At 43.2% G+C, this 18,278-nt stretch overlaps 1 protein-coding gene across 1 annotated transcript in view; it reads left to right on the plus strand.

Annotated features, from left to right (window-relative positions):
• LOC122933631 (rho-associated protein kinase 2-like) overlaps positions 1–18,278 on the plus strand; it is a 76,204-nt gene that overhangs the window by 47,200 nt on the left and 10,726 nt on the right. The window contains exons 20-29 of the mRNA XM_044288525.1: positions 3,840–3,943; positions 5,309–5,495; positions 7,106–7,199; positions 7,405–7,499; positions 8,783–8,965; positions 9,072–9,240; positions 14,961–15,028; positions 15,327–15,415; positions 16,193–16,271; positions 16,539–16,797. Coding sequence (XP_044144460.1) covers positions 3,840–3,943; positions 5,309–5,495; positions 7,106–7,199; positions 7,405–7,499; positions 8,783–8,965; positions 9,072–9,240; positions 14,961–15,028; positions 15,327–15,415; positions 16,193–16,271; positions 16,539–16,797 — 1,327 coding nt within the window. The remainder of the gene's footprint in view (positions 1–3,839; positions 3,944–5,308; positions 5,496–7,105; positions 7,200–7,404; positions 7,500–8,782; positions 8,966–9,071; positions 9,241–14,960; positions 15,029–15,326; positions 15,416–16,192; positions 16,272–16,538; positions 16,798–18,278) is intronic.

Consider the following 18,278-nt stretch of genomic DNA (forward strand, 5'->3'; position numbering starts at 1 on the left):
GACTTACAATGTAAGTCAATGGGAACGGATCCGCTTGAAGATGTCACCATATGGCTCAATCTTCAAGCGGATCCGTCCCCCATTGACTTTACATTGAAAGTCTGAACGGATCCGCGCAGGCTACTTGCGCACTTGCGAATTTTTTTAAAGTTATTAATGCAGACGGATCCGTACTGAACGGAGCCTCCATCTGCATTAATATGATCGGATCCGTTCAGAACGGATCCGATCAAGCGCTAGTGTGAAAGTAGCCTAAGGCTTATATCAGATGAAGAGATGAATTCATATTTGGATTCTGTTTCTCCTCCAGGTCTTACTGATACTCGGAGGGAGTTTCTGGATTTGGATCTCTCTCTAGAGGAATTAGAGGCTGCACTGAGGGCATGTGTGGGGAATTCTTCCCCCGGGTTAGATGGACTCCCATATGATTTCTATTGTAGATATGGGGAGACTATCCTCCCTCGTTTACTGAGGGTTGTTTTAGGATCATTTGAGGAGGGTAGCCTTCCAGAGTCAATGACAGAGGCTGGAATAATACCAATATTGAAAAAGGGCAAGGGCCCCCTAGATATGGGGTCATATGGGCCTATTTCCTTATTGAATACAGATATGAAGCTTCTTTCAAGAATTCTGGCTACAAGACTATCCAAGGTTATTACGTCAGGTATACAGCCGGATCAAAATGGTTTTATTCCTAATAAGGGCACTCACTATAACATGCATCGTCTGTTCACATACAGTCCTTCGGGGGGTCTCTCGCTCTAAGGTGTGTGACTGGGTGGAGTGGAGATTCCTTTGGAAGGTTTTGGGAAAGATGGGATTTGGTAGTAGATTTATAGATATGATTAAGCTACTGTATAAGTCCCCTATTGCAAGATTGAATATCAATGGGAGCCTGACGGAGAGCTTCTCTTTGAGTAGAGGTACCCGTCAAGGTTGTCCATTCTCTCCATTATTATGTGATATTTACATTGAGCCCCTCGCTGCTAGAATTAGGCGGAACTCTGGGATTCAGGGGTTTGGGGTACTAGGAATAGAGGACCGCATCTCTCTGTATGCGGATGATGTGTTGTTTTTTTATAAATCATACTGATACCTCACTTCCCAAATGTATTCAAATAGTGAATGCCTTTGGTGCCGTCTCGGGCTTTGATATTAACCAATGCTTATGCCTGTGGGTAGACCAGAATACTCTATTGAGGGGCTCTTGAGTTTACTTAGAATTTCTGATTCATTTGAATATTTGGGTATGATCATATCCCCTAAAGTTGAAGATTTTTTACATCTAAATCTGATTCCGTTGATAAGCAAGTTGAGGTCCAAAGTGACTTATATGGCTTCGACTTCCTCTATCTAGAGCTGACAGAATATCCCTGGTTAGGGTCCATTGACACATCCGCGCAATCGATCCGGATCCATTCCACAACGTTGCGGAGAGGATCCGGACCCATTAATTTTTAATTGTGCCGGAAAAGATGCGGACAGCACACAGTGTGCTGTCCGCATCCGGACTTCTGTTCTGCAAAAAAATAGAACATGTCCTATTCTTGCCCTCTGACACGGACATAAAAAGGCATTTCTGTTAAAATACCGGCTAAATGCGGAACGCACATGGCCGGTGTCTGTGTTTTGCAGACCGCAAAATGCTTGCAGACGTGTGAATGGACCCTTAAGATGGTGATATTACCCCAACTCCTCTATGTTCTTAGGAATTCCCCATTGTGGATTGAGGATAAGTTCTATAAGTTAATTGGGAGAATTATTAATGATCTGCTGTGGGGAAGAAAGCGGGTGAGGCTCACACTGGAATATCTTTACAAGCCGTAGGAACAGGGAGGGTTGGACCTTCCCTATTTTAAGGGCTATTTTATAGCTTCTCAGCTATGGCTTTATCATCACTGGGAGGAAAGTCTACTTTGTAGGAAATTGCTGAGGAGATCTACATGTGATAATATGTTTACAGTATTGGAGTCTGGGTTATTGTCCAGAGTTCAGCAGGATTATAGGGAAGCTAGAAAGTTATTTACTAAGACGAGGCGCACGGTTAGAGATTGGTTGGGCATAAGGGGGTCTCTTCATTGTACGCCCTTTTGGGATAATTATCACTTTACAGGAGTTGGATGGTTTAGCTGAACATAAGTATTGGCACAAAAATTATATTTTATACGTTGCACAAATGGTGAGTAATGGAGATGTACTTCCTGTTTTGGAGTTGACACCAAGCGTTTATAATGAATTTATCGTGGTTTCCATATTTACAGTTACGTTTGACACTTGGTAGTGTAAAGGGGACATTTTTGTTACAGATAGACGCTTCTACTCTTTTGAATGATTTGATGGGAAACCTGGGGCAGAAGTTTAAAATTTCTCAACTTTATATGTTTTTTTCTTGATGCACTGTTTAATGCTTTACGTTCCCCCGGACAAATGGCGCTTGGGGATCGGCTTTAAGGATCCAGCCAGGTGGCTGGGGGAAAATAATGACTACCTTAAGAGCAGGGTCACACAATTTTAATCATGTTTTGGTTCAATTTGATATTATACATTAGATGTCACACCGGTACGGCTTAATAAATGTGGGTTGAGGGGTACGTCCAATTGTCCTCGATGTGATTGACTTGGGGCTAATTTTTTTTTGCACATGTTTTGGTCTTGTATACAATTAACAGAATATTGGGAGGCAATAGACCAACTTATTACCCAAAAATTGAAAACGGTGATTCCATTTACGGTGGAATGCTGGATTCCGGAGTGAACTTTCCCAAATTAATTGTGATAAGTATAAAAGGACTCTTCTGAGGAAAATACTTTTTTTGGGCGAGATTGTTAATCACCCGAGCTCGGTTTTCACAAATTACTCCTAGTGTGTGTGTGTATGGCTAAATCTGGTTAATAAGATTAAGAGTTATGAAAAAAATCTTATTTAAACAGAGAAATATTGAGGAGAAATGGAAAAAGATATAGGGGGATTTGGAGAACCTAGGTCTTTTCCCTGACACCCCACCGTTACCCTTGCTCTGTCCTAGGGGACGGAGGGGATAGCAGACACATCGCAAGGAAGGGGGGGGGGGGCGGGGGAGTTTTGGGGTAAAAAGGAGAAATGTAATTATTGTTAAAGTTATAATGTGCAGAAAAAAGTTTTGTAATTTTCTCTGTTAAAAAAAAAAAAAAGTCTAGTAAAATAGTTTAAAAAAAGTTTAAATAAAATACAATTTTAAAAAAAATATACAGTTTTTCCATTGGAAAAAAAAATAGCAAAAATAAAATCCCCTCCACATATTTTGGTATCGCTGCATCCGAAACGACCTGCATTACACAATTATCATGTAATTTATCCTGTACGGTGAAAAAAAAAGCCAGAATTGCTACTTATTTGCCACCAAAAAAACAAAACAAATAAAAAGCTGTTAAAAAGTATTATGTACCTCAAAATCATACCAATGAAAAGTAGGCGTCATCCCATGCAAATCAAACCCTCACACGGCTCCATAGAAGGAAAAAATATATATATATATTATTATATATTATTACCCCCCCCCCTCCCCGAAACAGTTAAAAAAGTTATATGTACCCCAAAATGGCACCTTTAACCCGACTTGTCCCATAAAAAACAAGCCCTTATACAGCTACATAGAAAGAAAAATAAAAAAGTTAAAGGCAATTAATATGCACAATTGACAATGAACGGGGACAAAACGGAAGCGTTTTCTTTCACTATTGAGATCCTATGACTGATCGCAATAGCGGAACTGAAAACACTAATGTGAAAGTAGCCTTATAGGTGATGGACACTATTCTCACAGAATCTAAATTCTGGTTTATTCTGATTCCATGTATAGACCTTGTACAAGACCCAGGTGCGAGAACTGAAGGAGGAGTGTGAAGACCAAGGGAAACTTTACAAGGAGATGCAACAGAAGGTTCAGGAGCTCCAGGATGAGAGGTGAGTCATGGAGATACCAGACTTGGATGAGGCTGTTGGTTTCCACCCACTGAACTATTCCTGCTGATGACTAATAATGTATGTAAAGTCTGAGATATGACTAAATATTAACTAACGTTATGTCTGGTCTTTCCACCAAAGTCAGCAGCGGGGTACCACAAGGATCTGCGCTAAGGCCCCTTTACACCAGACCTACTTCGTATCAGTGCTTGTTAGCGATAATCTGGCAGTGTAAAGGTGCCACCGATTACCCGCTGAACAAGCGCGTTGCCGGTGTACTGAATACCTATTTAACTTGCTTTTACTTTTTTAATTTTACTTTTTAAGATTTAAAAAAATGGTTGTGACTAGGCTCGAGTGGATCGGGCTTCAGATTGTGAATGACTTCGGTATTCCTATCGCGTATAAAAAAAAAAATTAAAAATAGGAATCCGAAGTCTGCTTTGGTACTGGGGGGGGGGTTTACCTCGCTACCAAAGGCGACTTTGTATTCCTATTTTAAAATGTTTTTAAATATGCAGATAGGAATACCGAAGTCATTCACCAAAGCCTCGTGCAATTTCAGCCCATACATTTTTAAGGCTGTATGTATTTTGTGGTCAGCAAAACATGGATCCGCAAAAAATATGGATGACGTCCTTGTGACATCCATATTGCATCATTTTTTTTTTTTTTTTTTGCGGATCCATTGTAACAATGCCTAGCCTTGTCTGCAAAATGGACAAGAATAGGACACGTTCTATCTTCTTTGTGGAACGGCCATGCAGACATACGGAAATTGCATGCATACGCAGTCATTTCAGGTTTTTTTGTGGACCCATCGAAGTGAATGGTTCCTCATATGGGCCACACAGGAAAAAAAATTACGTTTATGTGCAGGAGCCCTAATGCTTTACTGAACCAGCATTACAAACAAAGTTTTTTTTAAAGAATCGACTTTGGATCTCTGATCCAAAGCTCGATTCGCTCAAGGCTAGTTGTGACTATAGACCTTGGGAAATTTATCAAAGCTGATGTAAAGTAGAACTGGCTCAGCTGCCCATAGCAACCAATCAGATTCCTCCTTTCATTTTTCAGAGCTCCTTTGGAAAATGAAAGGTGGAATCTGGTTGCTTTAGGCAACTAAGTCAGTTTCCTTTACACCAGTTTTGAGAAATCTCCTCCCTTCCCTTTGTCATGTGAAGAGCGTGCCCAAAAAAAATCTACGATGGTTTGTCACTCTTCTTATTTCATGGACAAGGGGGAAAACATCTTCTTGGTTCGCTGCAATGACATATATTTCCTTATGGCAAACCTACTGCCTTCTCCTTATTCCGGAGTGCCGCTTTACCAACTAAGTCGTCTTTATTTTTTGTGTGTTTCCAGGGACTCTCTGGCTGCTCAGCTTGAGATCACATTGACTAAGGCGGACTCTGAACAGCTGGCACGCTCCATTGCTGAGGAGCAGTACTCTGACCTGGAGAAAGAGAAGATCATGAAAGAGCTGGAGATCAAGGAGATGATGGCTCGTCATAAACAAGAGCTTGCCGAGAAATATGCCACCATTAGTTCTGTACGTCGATGGGGGATTGGTTACGGGGCATATTTAGTTACAGTATAGAACTGGTAATTTTTTCAGGGAACCCACTGAAGTTCTAGAATTACTGCTGTCTCATGCCCAGGATGGACAACCTCACTTGATCATTTTAATCTTGCTATATCTAGATTATTACAATTGGGTTTCTTTTAAAAGTATAAAAATCGGTAAATTTAAGCTTGATTGTTACTTCCATCACCAAATAAATCCTGGTGACAACTTATATGGCTTATATATACTTCAGCAAATAGCATTTATTATGTAGAGAAAAGTAATACAAGGCACTTACTAATGTATTGTTATCCATATTGCCTCCTTTGCTGGCTGGATTCATTTTTCCATCATATTATACACTGCTTGTTTCCATGGTTATGGCAACCCTGCAATCCATCAGCAGTGGCCGTGCTTGCACACTATAGGAAAAAGCACCAGCTTATGCGCACTCCCGGGGTCCCGGCCACTTGAAAGGCCTGAGATTTTTCCTATAGTGTGCAAGCATGACCACCACTGATGGATTGCAGAGTGGTCATAACCATGTAAACGAGCAGTGTATAATGTGATGGAACAATGAATTACGCCAGCAAAGGAAGCCATACGGACAATCACAATGCATTTGTAAGTGCCTTGTATTCACTTTCTCTACGTAAAAAAATGCCACTTGCTGACGTGAGACAACCACTTTAAAAAAGAAAAATAATAATAAAAAGTTTTTTTCCCGGCCACAGATATTAATGACCTGTCCTCCAGATAGGTCATCGGTATCAGATTGGTGGGGGTCCGACACCCACTTTCGGGTGGCTGTGGCACCGGTGACTGTATGGCGACACAGTATTCTGTCTAGGGCCATTCCTGGGTACTGCTGCTCTGCTCCTATTCCAGTGACTGGGGACTCTGTTTCAGTACAGAGACTTCTTCTTCTGCTCCATGCACTAGGTGACACTGCAGCAGCCCGAAACAGGTGATCAGTACAGGTCTGTAATAACAAACACTAAAGCACATGTATTCTGAAATGCCACACGTAGAAAAAAAATTCCTCAAAAAGCAACACCTAATGTGCAAAAATAACAAAGATACCTACTGCAATGCAGAGATGGGAAAAGCGAGAAAACGTGTCTCGTCCTTGAGGCCAAAATGGCCGAGAACATAAAGGTGTATTCTGGTTATAACAAGTTATCCCCTGTCCACAGAATAAGGGCTAACCATCAGATCTGTGGGGGTCCTACTGCTGGGACCCCCACTGATCATGAGAATGGGGGCCCTGTACCTTGTGGAGCTCCCCTGAAATGGATGGGGAGGTTGGACAGAAAAGCGTTCTGCTTCCTTATTCATTTCTATGGGAGCGTCTGAGACAGCCTAGGTTAGCGCTTGCATATAAAAAGCGATCAACTTCGACCAGCCGCTCGGCCCATTTCAAGGGGGCTCTACAGGGTATGACCCGATGGTTATCCTGTGCCCTAGCAGTCAGACACTTATCCCCTACAAGAGCTAACCAAATACTGCTTTAAACCTTCCACATTTATATTGTTTTGTATTACTATTTTACATTACTTTCACAGTGTCTCATCTTGTGTGTCTTTCTTCCTTAGCTTGAGGAAGCCAACAAAACACTAACTACCGATGTGGCCAATTTGGCCAATGAGAAGGAAGACCTGAACAACAAACTGAAGGATTCCCAAGAAGGTAAGTCGTCATTAGACATGAGCATATTCATCATAACTACTTTTCTCTATTCTCCCATTGTGTTCTATGGAGAAATGCTTTCTTCATCTCTAATCACAATTAGATTCCACCATACAGATTACCCATTTACACCATATCTAAGATTCAGGGGAGTATGGGATCTCTGTGTAACATTGTCTTGTTTTTGGGGGGATTTCACCTACAGAAATTCAACATCTGGCTGAAGAAGGAACTACCGTTGTGATTCTTAAGACACAATTTGAGAAGCAACTGCTGAACGAGAGGACCCTGAAGACCCAGGTAACAATACAGACCAACCCATAACTGGTTCCCAAAGTTCCTGGTTAGTATGACTAGTGTCACAATATAGGAGGAGGTGGCCAAACCTTTCAGCGGGGCTGAGAGAAGCCACTTAAGGCATCGAGCACGTGTCTGTATTGTTTATTGCTCAGTTTTGTATGGAGCCTTTATATGACACCCCTTTACTGGAAGCCCATTTTGCCTCCCATTTAATGCAGAGCTTTTTTTTTTTTCTATCTGGCTGCATACAAATCCAAAAGAATAGTGGTATGGTCCATCAGCCGATGGCCCATTACTACAGAATGAACAGGTCTGTAACCAGTAATGCTTATTAATACACAGGACTCATTGTGCCGCCTACATCCTCGGTCTTGTGTCTATGAGGCCTTAGATATGGATCCATTATGAGCCTGACTGTATCCAGAACCAGATTTTTACCTATAAGTCAAGTAGTCTTTGGGGGACGGCACATGCGTTAGGGAAAATCATTGTGTATTCATATGTAAATTACTTGTCGTTAGATGTTAAGTATGTACTCAAGCTACTCTGAGGGTAAGAGGACACCTTGGTTGGCATAAGGAGAAAGCTTGGGTGCTAGATGTGGTGGGAATCTCACCCCAGTGCTTGACTTTACTGGTATCACAGACAATCATTTTAAAGACATTTATGACTTAAAGGGGGATTCCCATATAAACATTTAGGACATATCAACAGGATTTTCCATATATGTCCAATAGGTTTCTCATCTAGGACCTGTTCCTGTCCCAAAAACGTTGCCCTGAAGTGAATGGAGAGCAGTTTTCTCCATTCACTGCTATATAACTTCCAAAAAACAGCGTGGCTGTTATCAGAGGTCTCGTAACAGTGAACGAAGGGGTGGCGACGCATATGCTGGGTCATCTTCTTTCTAACATGCGACTGGCTGTTTTTGGATGTCTCATAACAGTGCATAGAGAAGATGCTGCGCATGCTCATCATACATGGCAGGCCAGTCTACAGATAGGCGTAGGTCCCACAAGTGGTTGCTGCACAATTATGACATATCCTGTTGATATGCTGTAAATGTCTTGAAGGGACAACCCCTGTAAGAGGTGACCTACTTGCGAGTCAGAGTCTCTGAGATGTTATATTCTAATGCCAACAGTAACAGCATTGATCTTATTATACCCAAATGCCCATGTCGGTGATATTGCGCCCTCTGGCCCCTGTCCACCTCCGTATCTCATCAGACAATGCTTGCCACTTGTGCAGGTTCATGACTTTTTGTCTCATTCCTTTTACAGGCCGTGAACAAGCTAGCCGAAATCATGAACAGGAAAATTCCCAATTCCAAGGGCGGACCTGACACCGATGTGCGCAGGAAGGAGAAGGAGAATAGGAAGCTGCAATTGGAGTTGAAATCTGAGAGGGAAAAGCTTTCACGCCTTGTCATCAAGTACCAGAAAGAGATGAATGAGATGCAGGCGGTAAGGAGTCACGTGCACACTGAAAGGGTTTCCGACCAGTTGTGTACTTGGCGGGAAGGGCAGCATTATGTCTGCTCTTTATAAAATTACACCATTGTCCTCACAGCAAATTGCGGAAGAGAGTCAGGTTCGAATTGAGCTTCAGATGGCGCTCGACAGCAAAGACAGCGACATCGAGCAGCTGCGGTGTCAGCTGCAATCCATTCACATCGGCATGGATAGCACAAGTATCGGCAGTGGGCATGGTGACAACGACAATGATGACGGATACCCAGGTAAAGCCCTTGGTCTTTTAGTTACCAAACTGGAGAGCGCACTGTTGACTTGCATTGCATTCTCAATCCTTTGAGACATATGCAAAGTCCAGTCATTTTACCCTCTTCGGATATGCACTGAATGGTAAAGTCACACAATTGTTAATATTTCAAATTTACTGCTACTGGAGGACAACTTTTGCACGATTGTGCAGTCCATTCTGGCGTTGTCCTTGGGATAGGCCATGAATTTATTATCATGGAGGTCCAACTCGATCCAGTGAGGACCATGGTTCCTTCTGGGTTTATTCAGGCACATTGACGTGTATGCGATCATGGCTCCATCCTGTTCACTTGAATATGCTGATCCTCCAGCCCCATATACACTGCACTTGTATGTACAGCACTATGTACAAGGACTATGGTACTCTAGCCTTGTTCTGCCAATAAGTCACAATGGGTCGGACCTCAACTGATCATGGATCGACAGCCGATTTGGTGAAAGTCATGGAAACCTTTTTATATGTATTTATCACATCACGTTATGTCTCTCTAGGGGAAATCTTTGCATAGACATTTACACATTAAAAAGACCTAGCGGGTCATTTATTAAGACCGGCGTTTTAGACACCAGTCTTATTAACCCATATGTCTGGCGGTGGATCAGTCGTATTATGAAGAGGCTCAGGCCTCTCCATAACTTCGGCGCATCCAGCGCCAGTTCTAAATGTAAGCCAGCTCTCTTGCTGTCTTACATTTAGACCATTTTCTATGCCTAAAACAGGCGTAGAAAATGATGAATGAGAGGGCCCTTCTCCGCCCGTGCCACTCCCATTATTTTAGACCAGGCGTTGTGTGCAACTAACCATAGCACTGCAATCTGCATCTGAAATACACCTAATATAGGCGTATTTCAGGATAATAAATGACACCTCCCCCCTAGTACCTGAATCTTTTTGATGCTAGAGGCTTCTGGCACACATTTGCTAGGGATGCCCAGATGGCCTCGAGGGGCCACAAATCTCTGCACAGCAAATTATTAAGACCCCCCACAATTGTTCATTTCACAGAGTGTTGTGGTCCCTTTAATTTTGCCTTATCGGAATTTTTATTAGTCTTCATTTAAACATGAATGGACTATATTAAAGAGGTTAGCAATATCTGGCCAACACCAAATCCGTGGTGGGAAGTAGCGGGCTCCACACATAACTGCCGGGATTTCTTTCTTCAGTATGTTAAAGACTGTCGGGACCCCACTGATCCTCAGAATGAAGGGGCCGTTCTGCTCCTTGCCCCCTTTACTGAATTTCCCTGGTGGCCTGGAGAGCTTCTATCCCTTTATTTTCAGGATCGGTGAGGCTCCCCGAGGTCAGTACGGTATGTTGGGGCGTATCCTGGTGATGGAAAAAGCCCTTGAGGATTTTATTGTGACAAATGGAAAATTGCTTCTGTGTTATCTTTCCCTTTTGGTGCTGACACATTTCTCATTTCTGTTCGATATATAACAATTTTTTTTTCCCTCCTTTGCTTATAATATCTTTTCGTAACTTCTTATCTGCACTCTTCCTTCCGGCTCTGTGCCGGGTTTCCAGTTCACATCACTCAGTCCCGTACTATGGAGTCCATGTCATTCACCTACCAGCGTTCCTCTACTTCCGTCAGCATTGGCACTAAGCCCTCCCGTGCTCGCTTGCTTTTCAACTCTGATTCTGATACGGACTCAGAGGAGGAACCAAAACCCAGTGCACGAACCCCTACAGATCCCGATAGCGATGACAACGAAGGTGACATCGCTGTGCAACCGTGTGCTGCTCTCTGTGTGTGGGCCCAGGTGGCCCTTGTCTAACACTCAAGTCTCTAACTGGGATCGGCATGGCATGATTACTGACCGCATGCGTTCTGTACTGGCAACCATCTACTGCCAAGAACCTGTTTGATTGTTTCGAGAAAAAAAAATCCAAGCATCTCTGAATGTATATTTAAATTTATGGAGCGGCTTTCCATCCTATGTAGAGATGAGATCATCCCATGTAGTATGTGCCCTCATTAGGAAAAGTTGTCCGGTTTCCAATATCGATGACCCTTTCTCCGATTCCTGGCACCCGATGATCAGCTGTGTGAAGAGAACGCAGTGCTGGTACAGGTGTCGGATCCCCTCCCTGAGAGGACCAAATATATTGTAAACTGAAGGGACACGGTTATTTATTTATTTACCCTGGTAGGAAATATTCCCTATTGTTGATCTTTTTGTCCTCCGGGGCTCCAGTAATGGTTTTCTCCCCTGTCCTTGTTCAGTACACATGCATGCTCCGCTGAGCATGCATGTCTATGGGGTGGGAGTTCAGAGAGAGAGAGCTGTCAGCCAAACAAGTATGTGAATGTGCACGAGGCCTTAGACCTGAGTTTGACTCCCACGCAACTAGGATAAATCTGCATAATCAAGAGGTTGCCATGGTATGAATGCTGCAGAAGAGTCTGTGGAGGTCCCAGCAAAAAATAAAATAAAAATCTCCTCCTAAAATATCACTATAGAGCAAAGAGCAGCAATCTCCGGCATTCCAGCTGTGGTAAAACTACGACTCCCAGCATGCTCATTTGTTTGGCTTTTGGCAGAACTCCTATAGAAGTGAATGGAGCATGTTGCGAGTTGTAGTTTCAACACAGCTGGAGGTTGCTGACCCCTGCTATAGAGCTTTGTTCACACTGTGCAGTTTTTCTTTTTTTCTTTATTTTTTTTCTACTGCGGGTATAATGTTTTTTACATGATACCCATTCACATGAATGGACAGTGCCATGTAATGCAAGGTGGGGATGGGTTCCCCGTAGCAGATGCCACTTTTTCCTGTGGCGCTCTGCTCTGGCTATTAGAGAGGAGCCCCTTCTGATGGCCATAAACCCCAATAGGTCTTATGGTAATAGATTGTGTGGACAGAGCTACCATTTAACCCCTTAGTGACCACCCATACGTATTTTTACGGCGGTCACTAAGGGGCCTTAGGCTGGGCCGTTGCTTTTTTACAGCGACCCAGTCTAAGCGCTGCACGGTTTCACATGAGAGCCTTGCCCTGCTCTAACAGCCCAGACCAGCAGGTGTGCCGATCCAGGCTGTTTAACACTTTACATGCCGTAGGCTACCTCTGTCTCCCATCGGCACTCCGCGATCTCATTTGTGTGTGAAGGCTGCCTGGGGTCTGATGTAGGCCCCAGACCAGCCTTAAGTAATTTCCAGCAGGCTACTCCTCTCTGGCGCATTTAGTGCACTGCATTTTAAAAGCAATTCAAAAAGCTGTCTGTTATAGTCCCCTTGTGGGGCTATGAAGTGGTAAAAAAAAAAAAAAAAAAATCCCATAAATAAAATTCTTCCCCATATGTTTGGTTTTGCTGCGTCCGTAACGACCCGGACTACATAAATATCATGTAAATTATCCCCTACGGTGACCGCCAACAAAAAAAAACAAAAAAAAACCTGAATAGCTAAGCTATCAAAAAGCGCCATTTACTCCAAAATGATACCAATGAAAAATAAGAGTAGTCCCGCAAAAATCAAGCCCCCACACAACTCCATAGAAAGAAACATTTTTTTCTTTAAAAAAAAAAAAAGGGGGGGGGGGGTTTATTTGGTATCACTGTAATTGTACTGACCCAGAGAATAAAGATATTATGTTATTTATACCCAAAAAAATGAACGCCGTAAAATTTATACTGTAAAAACGTAGTGGCAGTATTGCTATTTTTCCCATCTCCCTCCCAGAAAGAGTTAATAAAAGTTTATCAGAAAGATATGTGTACCCCAAAATAACGCCATTAAAAACTACAACTTGTCCTGCAAAAAGCAAGCCCACATAAAGCTATATAGACGGAAAAATAAAAAAGGTATAGCTCTTGGAACGCGACGAAGAAATGAAGAAAAACGCTTGGTTAGTAAGACCCAAAACAGGCTGGTCACTAAGGGGTTAATACACATACCTTTGTGTACTGCCATTAGGTGGGCAAGAGATTTTGTCAGCCCCTCCACTCTTCTGCTTCCCACTGTGATGGTTATGGTCGTCTGGTCCACGCTGTCAGGATTTCCAGCTTTTTGTCAGCCAATACTCCATGACACGTATTAAAGGGAACCTGTCACGTTGAACGTGGTACTTGATCTGCAGGCAGCATGTTATAGAGCAGGAGGAGCTGAGCAGATGGATATATAGTTTTGTGGGAAAAGATTCAGTAAAACTTGTATTCTATACATTTATATCTCTGCTCATTCTTAGCTCTGACGTCCAGGAGGCGGTCCTATCAGTGATTGACAGCCTGCCCTCTATGGCTGTGCATACAGAGATAGCTGTCAATCACTAATAGGACCGCCCCCTGGACTTCAAAGCCCAGAATGAACAGAGATATAAATGTATGAATTACAAGTTATACTGACTCTTTTCCTATAGAAATGTATATCAATCTGCTCAGCTCCTCCTGCTCTATTACTTGCTGCCTTTGGGTTACATTGCATTTTCATGCTCACAGGTTCCCTGTAAGCTCACCCCCAGCATATTCTGTCTCTCCACAGCCCTCACAACACCATTCACAACCCTCAGACATGTAGGTCATGGAGATTGTTATTTTTTTTTTTAATAATAATTCCCTTAAAACATGACTTCACCCGGGGTTTCTTGTGCTGAACCTGCAGCTTTATGGTCGGCCCAAGGTTCTGACCCAGTGCTCACTCATTATACCGCCTGCCCGTAGATGCAGATTCACAGGTATGGTATATAAGAATATTGCACATCCACTTGTATGCTGGGCTGTACACACAATACACAGGATATGCGTTCACCGAGTCTCAGGATCAGACGCGGTGTACACATTGTCAGAGATATTTGTAGACTGGACAACTCAGAAATGTCCCATAGGTGACAGTCAGTATCCACAATTTCAGGCCTATATGTTTAGGTTGTTCTGACAAATCCTGTCTGCCGTCTTACAGGGCTTTCCCGGATTTAAATATTGATAGCCTATCCTCGAGTCATCAATATCTGATCGGTGGAGGTCTAACTCCGGGCACCCCCACTGATCAGCTGCAGCACTTCAGTGGGTTCCACAGCTCCTTCCTAGACCAGTGACATGGGCCTGGGCTGCAATACCAAGCACAGCCACTATACAATGGACGGTGCTGTGCTTGGCAGGCTGTAAGGAGGCCGCAGCGTTCCCTGGAGCTAAGCAATATCAGACCCCCACCGATCAGATATTGATGACATCCAGAGGATAGGTTCAATATTGAACTCCTGGAAAACCCCTTTAGGGTGAGCAGAGATTTTACAGTTACATTAAGTATAGGGCTTGACTAGTATCAAAGGGGTTATCGAAAGTCTAAAACATACCCCCAATGCCTGGGTCCCTCATATAGATTATACATACCCCGCTCCCCAGCACCTGCGTAGCTACTGATCCCTGTACGGCAGCCACTGCATCTCTCCATCACTCGGATCAAAACATACGGGGGGACGAGCCTCCCCCTGAGTTCTTTCGGATCCTGTGTATTTTGTCTACAGCACCATAGCCCCATTGACATTCAAGCAGGTGGAATAATGGAAGAGCGCTGTCTATAGGATCGGGCCACAGACTCACTATAACTGCTTTGCCTTGAATGCTTGTAGCTTGGATCATTGCTGCTCGGACGCATCTGGGTCGTAAATCTGTTTTATTAGTGTTTGACGGAACTAACGCTCATTGGCTAATGTGCCGCCTTCTCGTCCCTGCAGAATCCAGACTGGAAGGATGGTTGTCACTTCCTGTGCGAAATACTAAGAAGTTTGGCTGGATTAAAAAGGCGAGTATATGAGCCGCACAGGTCGGGGAATGGGATGCTGGAGAGTATTAAAGGGGATGTCCAAGATTAGAAAAAAAGCATGTCTGCTTTCTTATCATAAAAAAACAGCACCTCTCCTGTGTTCAGGCTGTGTGTGGTATTGCAGCACAGCTCCATTCACGTCTATAGAGTTGACCTGCAATACAAGACGCATCCTGTACAGAAAAGCAGTGCTGCTTTTCTCTTCCTGTACAGCCAGAGTTGCATCTAATGACCTATGCTTGGCTACATTGTGGTATTTTTGCTTTTTCTCCTCCAGTATGTGGTGGTTAGCAGCAAGAAAATTCTGTTTTATGACAGTGAGCAGGATAAAGAGCTGTCCAATCCATACATGGTGTTGGATATAGAGTAAGTATTTCTAATCCCTGCGCTTTAATGTAAGCCGTTTTCAGAAAGTGGCTTTTTTTTATATCCCGATTTTGCAAAAAACATAATTCGGTATTTACATTGTGAATAATATGGGTAAGAATAGTAAAGAATATTGCAGTTTTTATATTGACCTTTAGGTGTCAGCACTGCAGGTGTATGCTCCAGTAAGCCATCTCACTTTACTGCATACAGTGAAACTATACAAGTAATGTTAGTGCTGATATTTGGATGTAGAGTAGGTATTTCTGATTACTAAATTGGACGTACAGTAAGTATTGGATATTCGATAAGTATTTCTAATCTCTGCTTTTTTTTCACGAAAGTTTTTTATTGAATTATTATTTTTTTCTTCGAAAAGTGGGGCTACAATTACACATACAGGGCGTAATAGCGCCTCAGCAACAGTCATTAAGTACTAATCTCTGCTTTTAAATGGACACACTCTTCCGATAGCAGCTTCTTTTTTTATATCCCAGTTTTGTGAAAAACATTGTAATTTGGCATTTGTTTTGATAATATCATATGAGTGCGGGACAATAGTCCTGCGGGTGGCCCGTATGTTTCAGAGGGCATACGGTCGTGTGCATGAGCCCTAAAAGTAAGGAAAGACCTGGTTAGAATATTGCAGTTTTCATACTGGCCTTTAGGTGTCAGTGCTGCAGGTGTACACTCCACTAAGCAACCTCACTTTACTGCATACAGTGAATCTATCCAAATAATGTTAGTACTAATGATATTGTTTGATTTCCTTCACAGTAAACTATTCCACGTGCGGCAGGTAACTCAGACGGATGTGTATCGGGCGGATGCTAAGGAGATTCCACGGATCTTCCAGGCAAGTGAAGCATGGATAGGTTCTTCTGCACAGTTTAATGCTGTAAATGTTCAAGTATATATATATATATATATATATATACATATATAATATATATCTCTATCTCATATTTCAAATGGATTAGATATGCCATCAAATTGAGATTTGTGGGTTGTGCCCTCTTAAAGAGCCCTAGAGATCTAAAATTAGCAGTTGTGTCCCTGACAGTCTTCTCCCTGTTCACATTTACTGGTTTCTATTCATTTCCTTTTATTTTTTACCCCATAGATTTTATATGACAATGAAGGAGAAAGCAAGAAAGAGATAGAATTCCCAGTGGATCCTGTGGAGAAATCGAACTATATCTGTCACAAAGGACATGAGTTCATTCCCACGTTATACCATTTCCCAACAAGCTGTGATGCCTGCATGAAGCCCCTGTGGCACATGTTCAAACCCCCTGCTGCCTTAGAGTGCCGGCGCTGCCATATCAAATGCCACAAGGACCATATGGATAAGAAAGAGGACATGATAGCACCTTGCAAAGGTACGTGCAATATAATGTCTCTACAGGTAGGGCTGCAAATAAATATTGGGGTCATTTTAAGACAGCATTTTGACAGGGTTCTATCTAGGCTTAGGGAGGGGTCAGATGAAAGCCAAAATAGAAAAAAAATCTTATGGAAAGTCAGATGGGCAGTGTGACTATTGTGGGGTTTCGCTCTGGTAGATAGGATAAGCGGACGCAGTACAGAGGGCAAAAGACAAGTTCTTAACGCACAGCTTCAGTGTTTATTCACACTTGAGGCAAATACACAAAAGAATGCGTTACTTTGCAGTCTTGGTGTTTACTTCACACACAATGGAAAGTACATCTTGGTGTTACTTCACACAAATTGGAAAGTTCATATAAGACAACTCACCTTGATGTCAGTTCTGCCTCCAGCAGTCCACGGCAGGCTTTAGGGGGCCTGTTTCCTCGGCCCATGGGTCTCAGCCCTCCAACCTGGCACCAATCCTCAGATCCCAACACAGAGATCCTGCTGCTGAGCCCAGCTGCCTATTTAAGGACAGCCAGCTGCTGCCTAAAAACCCGGACTGGCAATTAAAGTCCAGTCCGGTATTTGACCCCACCTGGCTGCAAATCAGCCCAGCAGCGCACGCTAGGAATACCTGTTTTCCCAGACCATTCCCCTCACTGTGTCACACTATGGATGTGCTAGTCTAAATTTTCTTGCAGTGTGTTTGGAGGGTAGCTTCCTCCTGTAGATTGAGCACTCCCCGCCTTTCTGCCCAGGGCTTCAGAGCGGAGTATAAATATAGCTGGTTCCCACACCGCCCTGAACATTGTAGGCTTAGGTTAGGCCCAGGAGAGGCAGTTCTGTTAGTGTCAGGTACCCATCTGCTGAAGCCACCTTGATGCCGGTAGATGGGCCCGACACACGAGGGCAGATGATGATAAATGTTGGATCACTGGGGGTGCAACCATTGTGACCCAGTGATTCTGAGAACGAAGGGTCCCAGAGTCCCCTCACTGAATGGGACTGGTAGTACAGTGGTATGAGGTGTTGGAGTTACATGTGGACCCTGGTACCCTTTGTTCTCGGGATCACTGGGGGTCCTACCAATGGGACTTGGACAGCTCTGCTTCAGCCACTTATAAGTGAATGTAGCTGTGGACTGACATGCACCCTACCTCTGCATCCAGACAGTCTTCATCCATAATTGTCTTCATCCATTATAGGGGTTATGCCAAAATTAAGGCAAAAATAAAATTCAGACAGGCTAGAACCAGCCCTTTACTTCACATGAATCCACTACTGCAGCTCTCTCCCTTTAAGGCCTAGTTCACACTTCAGTGTTTGGTCAGTGATTTTGTGAGCCAAAACCAGGTGCAGCTCTAAACATAGAACAGGAGCAGATCTTTCCCGTCTACCTCATGTCTGTGGAGGCTCCACTTCTGGTTTTGGCTCACAAATCACTGATGGAAATCACTGACCAAACACTGAAGTGTGAACTAGGCCTAAC

Source organism: Bufo gargarizans, chromosome 4, assembly GCF_014858855.1.
Source record: "Bufo gargarizans isolate SCDJY-AF-19 chromosome 4, ASM1485885v1, whole genome shotgun sequence".
In the NCBI taxonomy this organism is placed as follows: domain Eukaryota; kingdom Metazoa; phylum Chordata; class Amphibia; order Anura; family Bufonidae; genus Bufo; species Bufo gargarizans.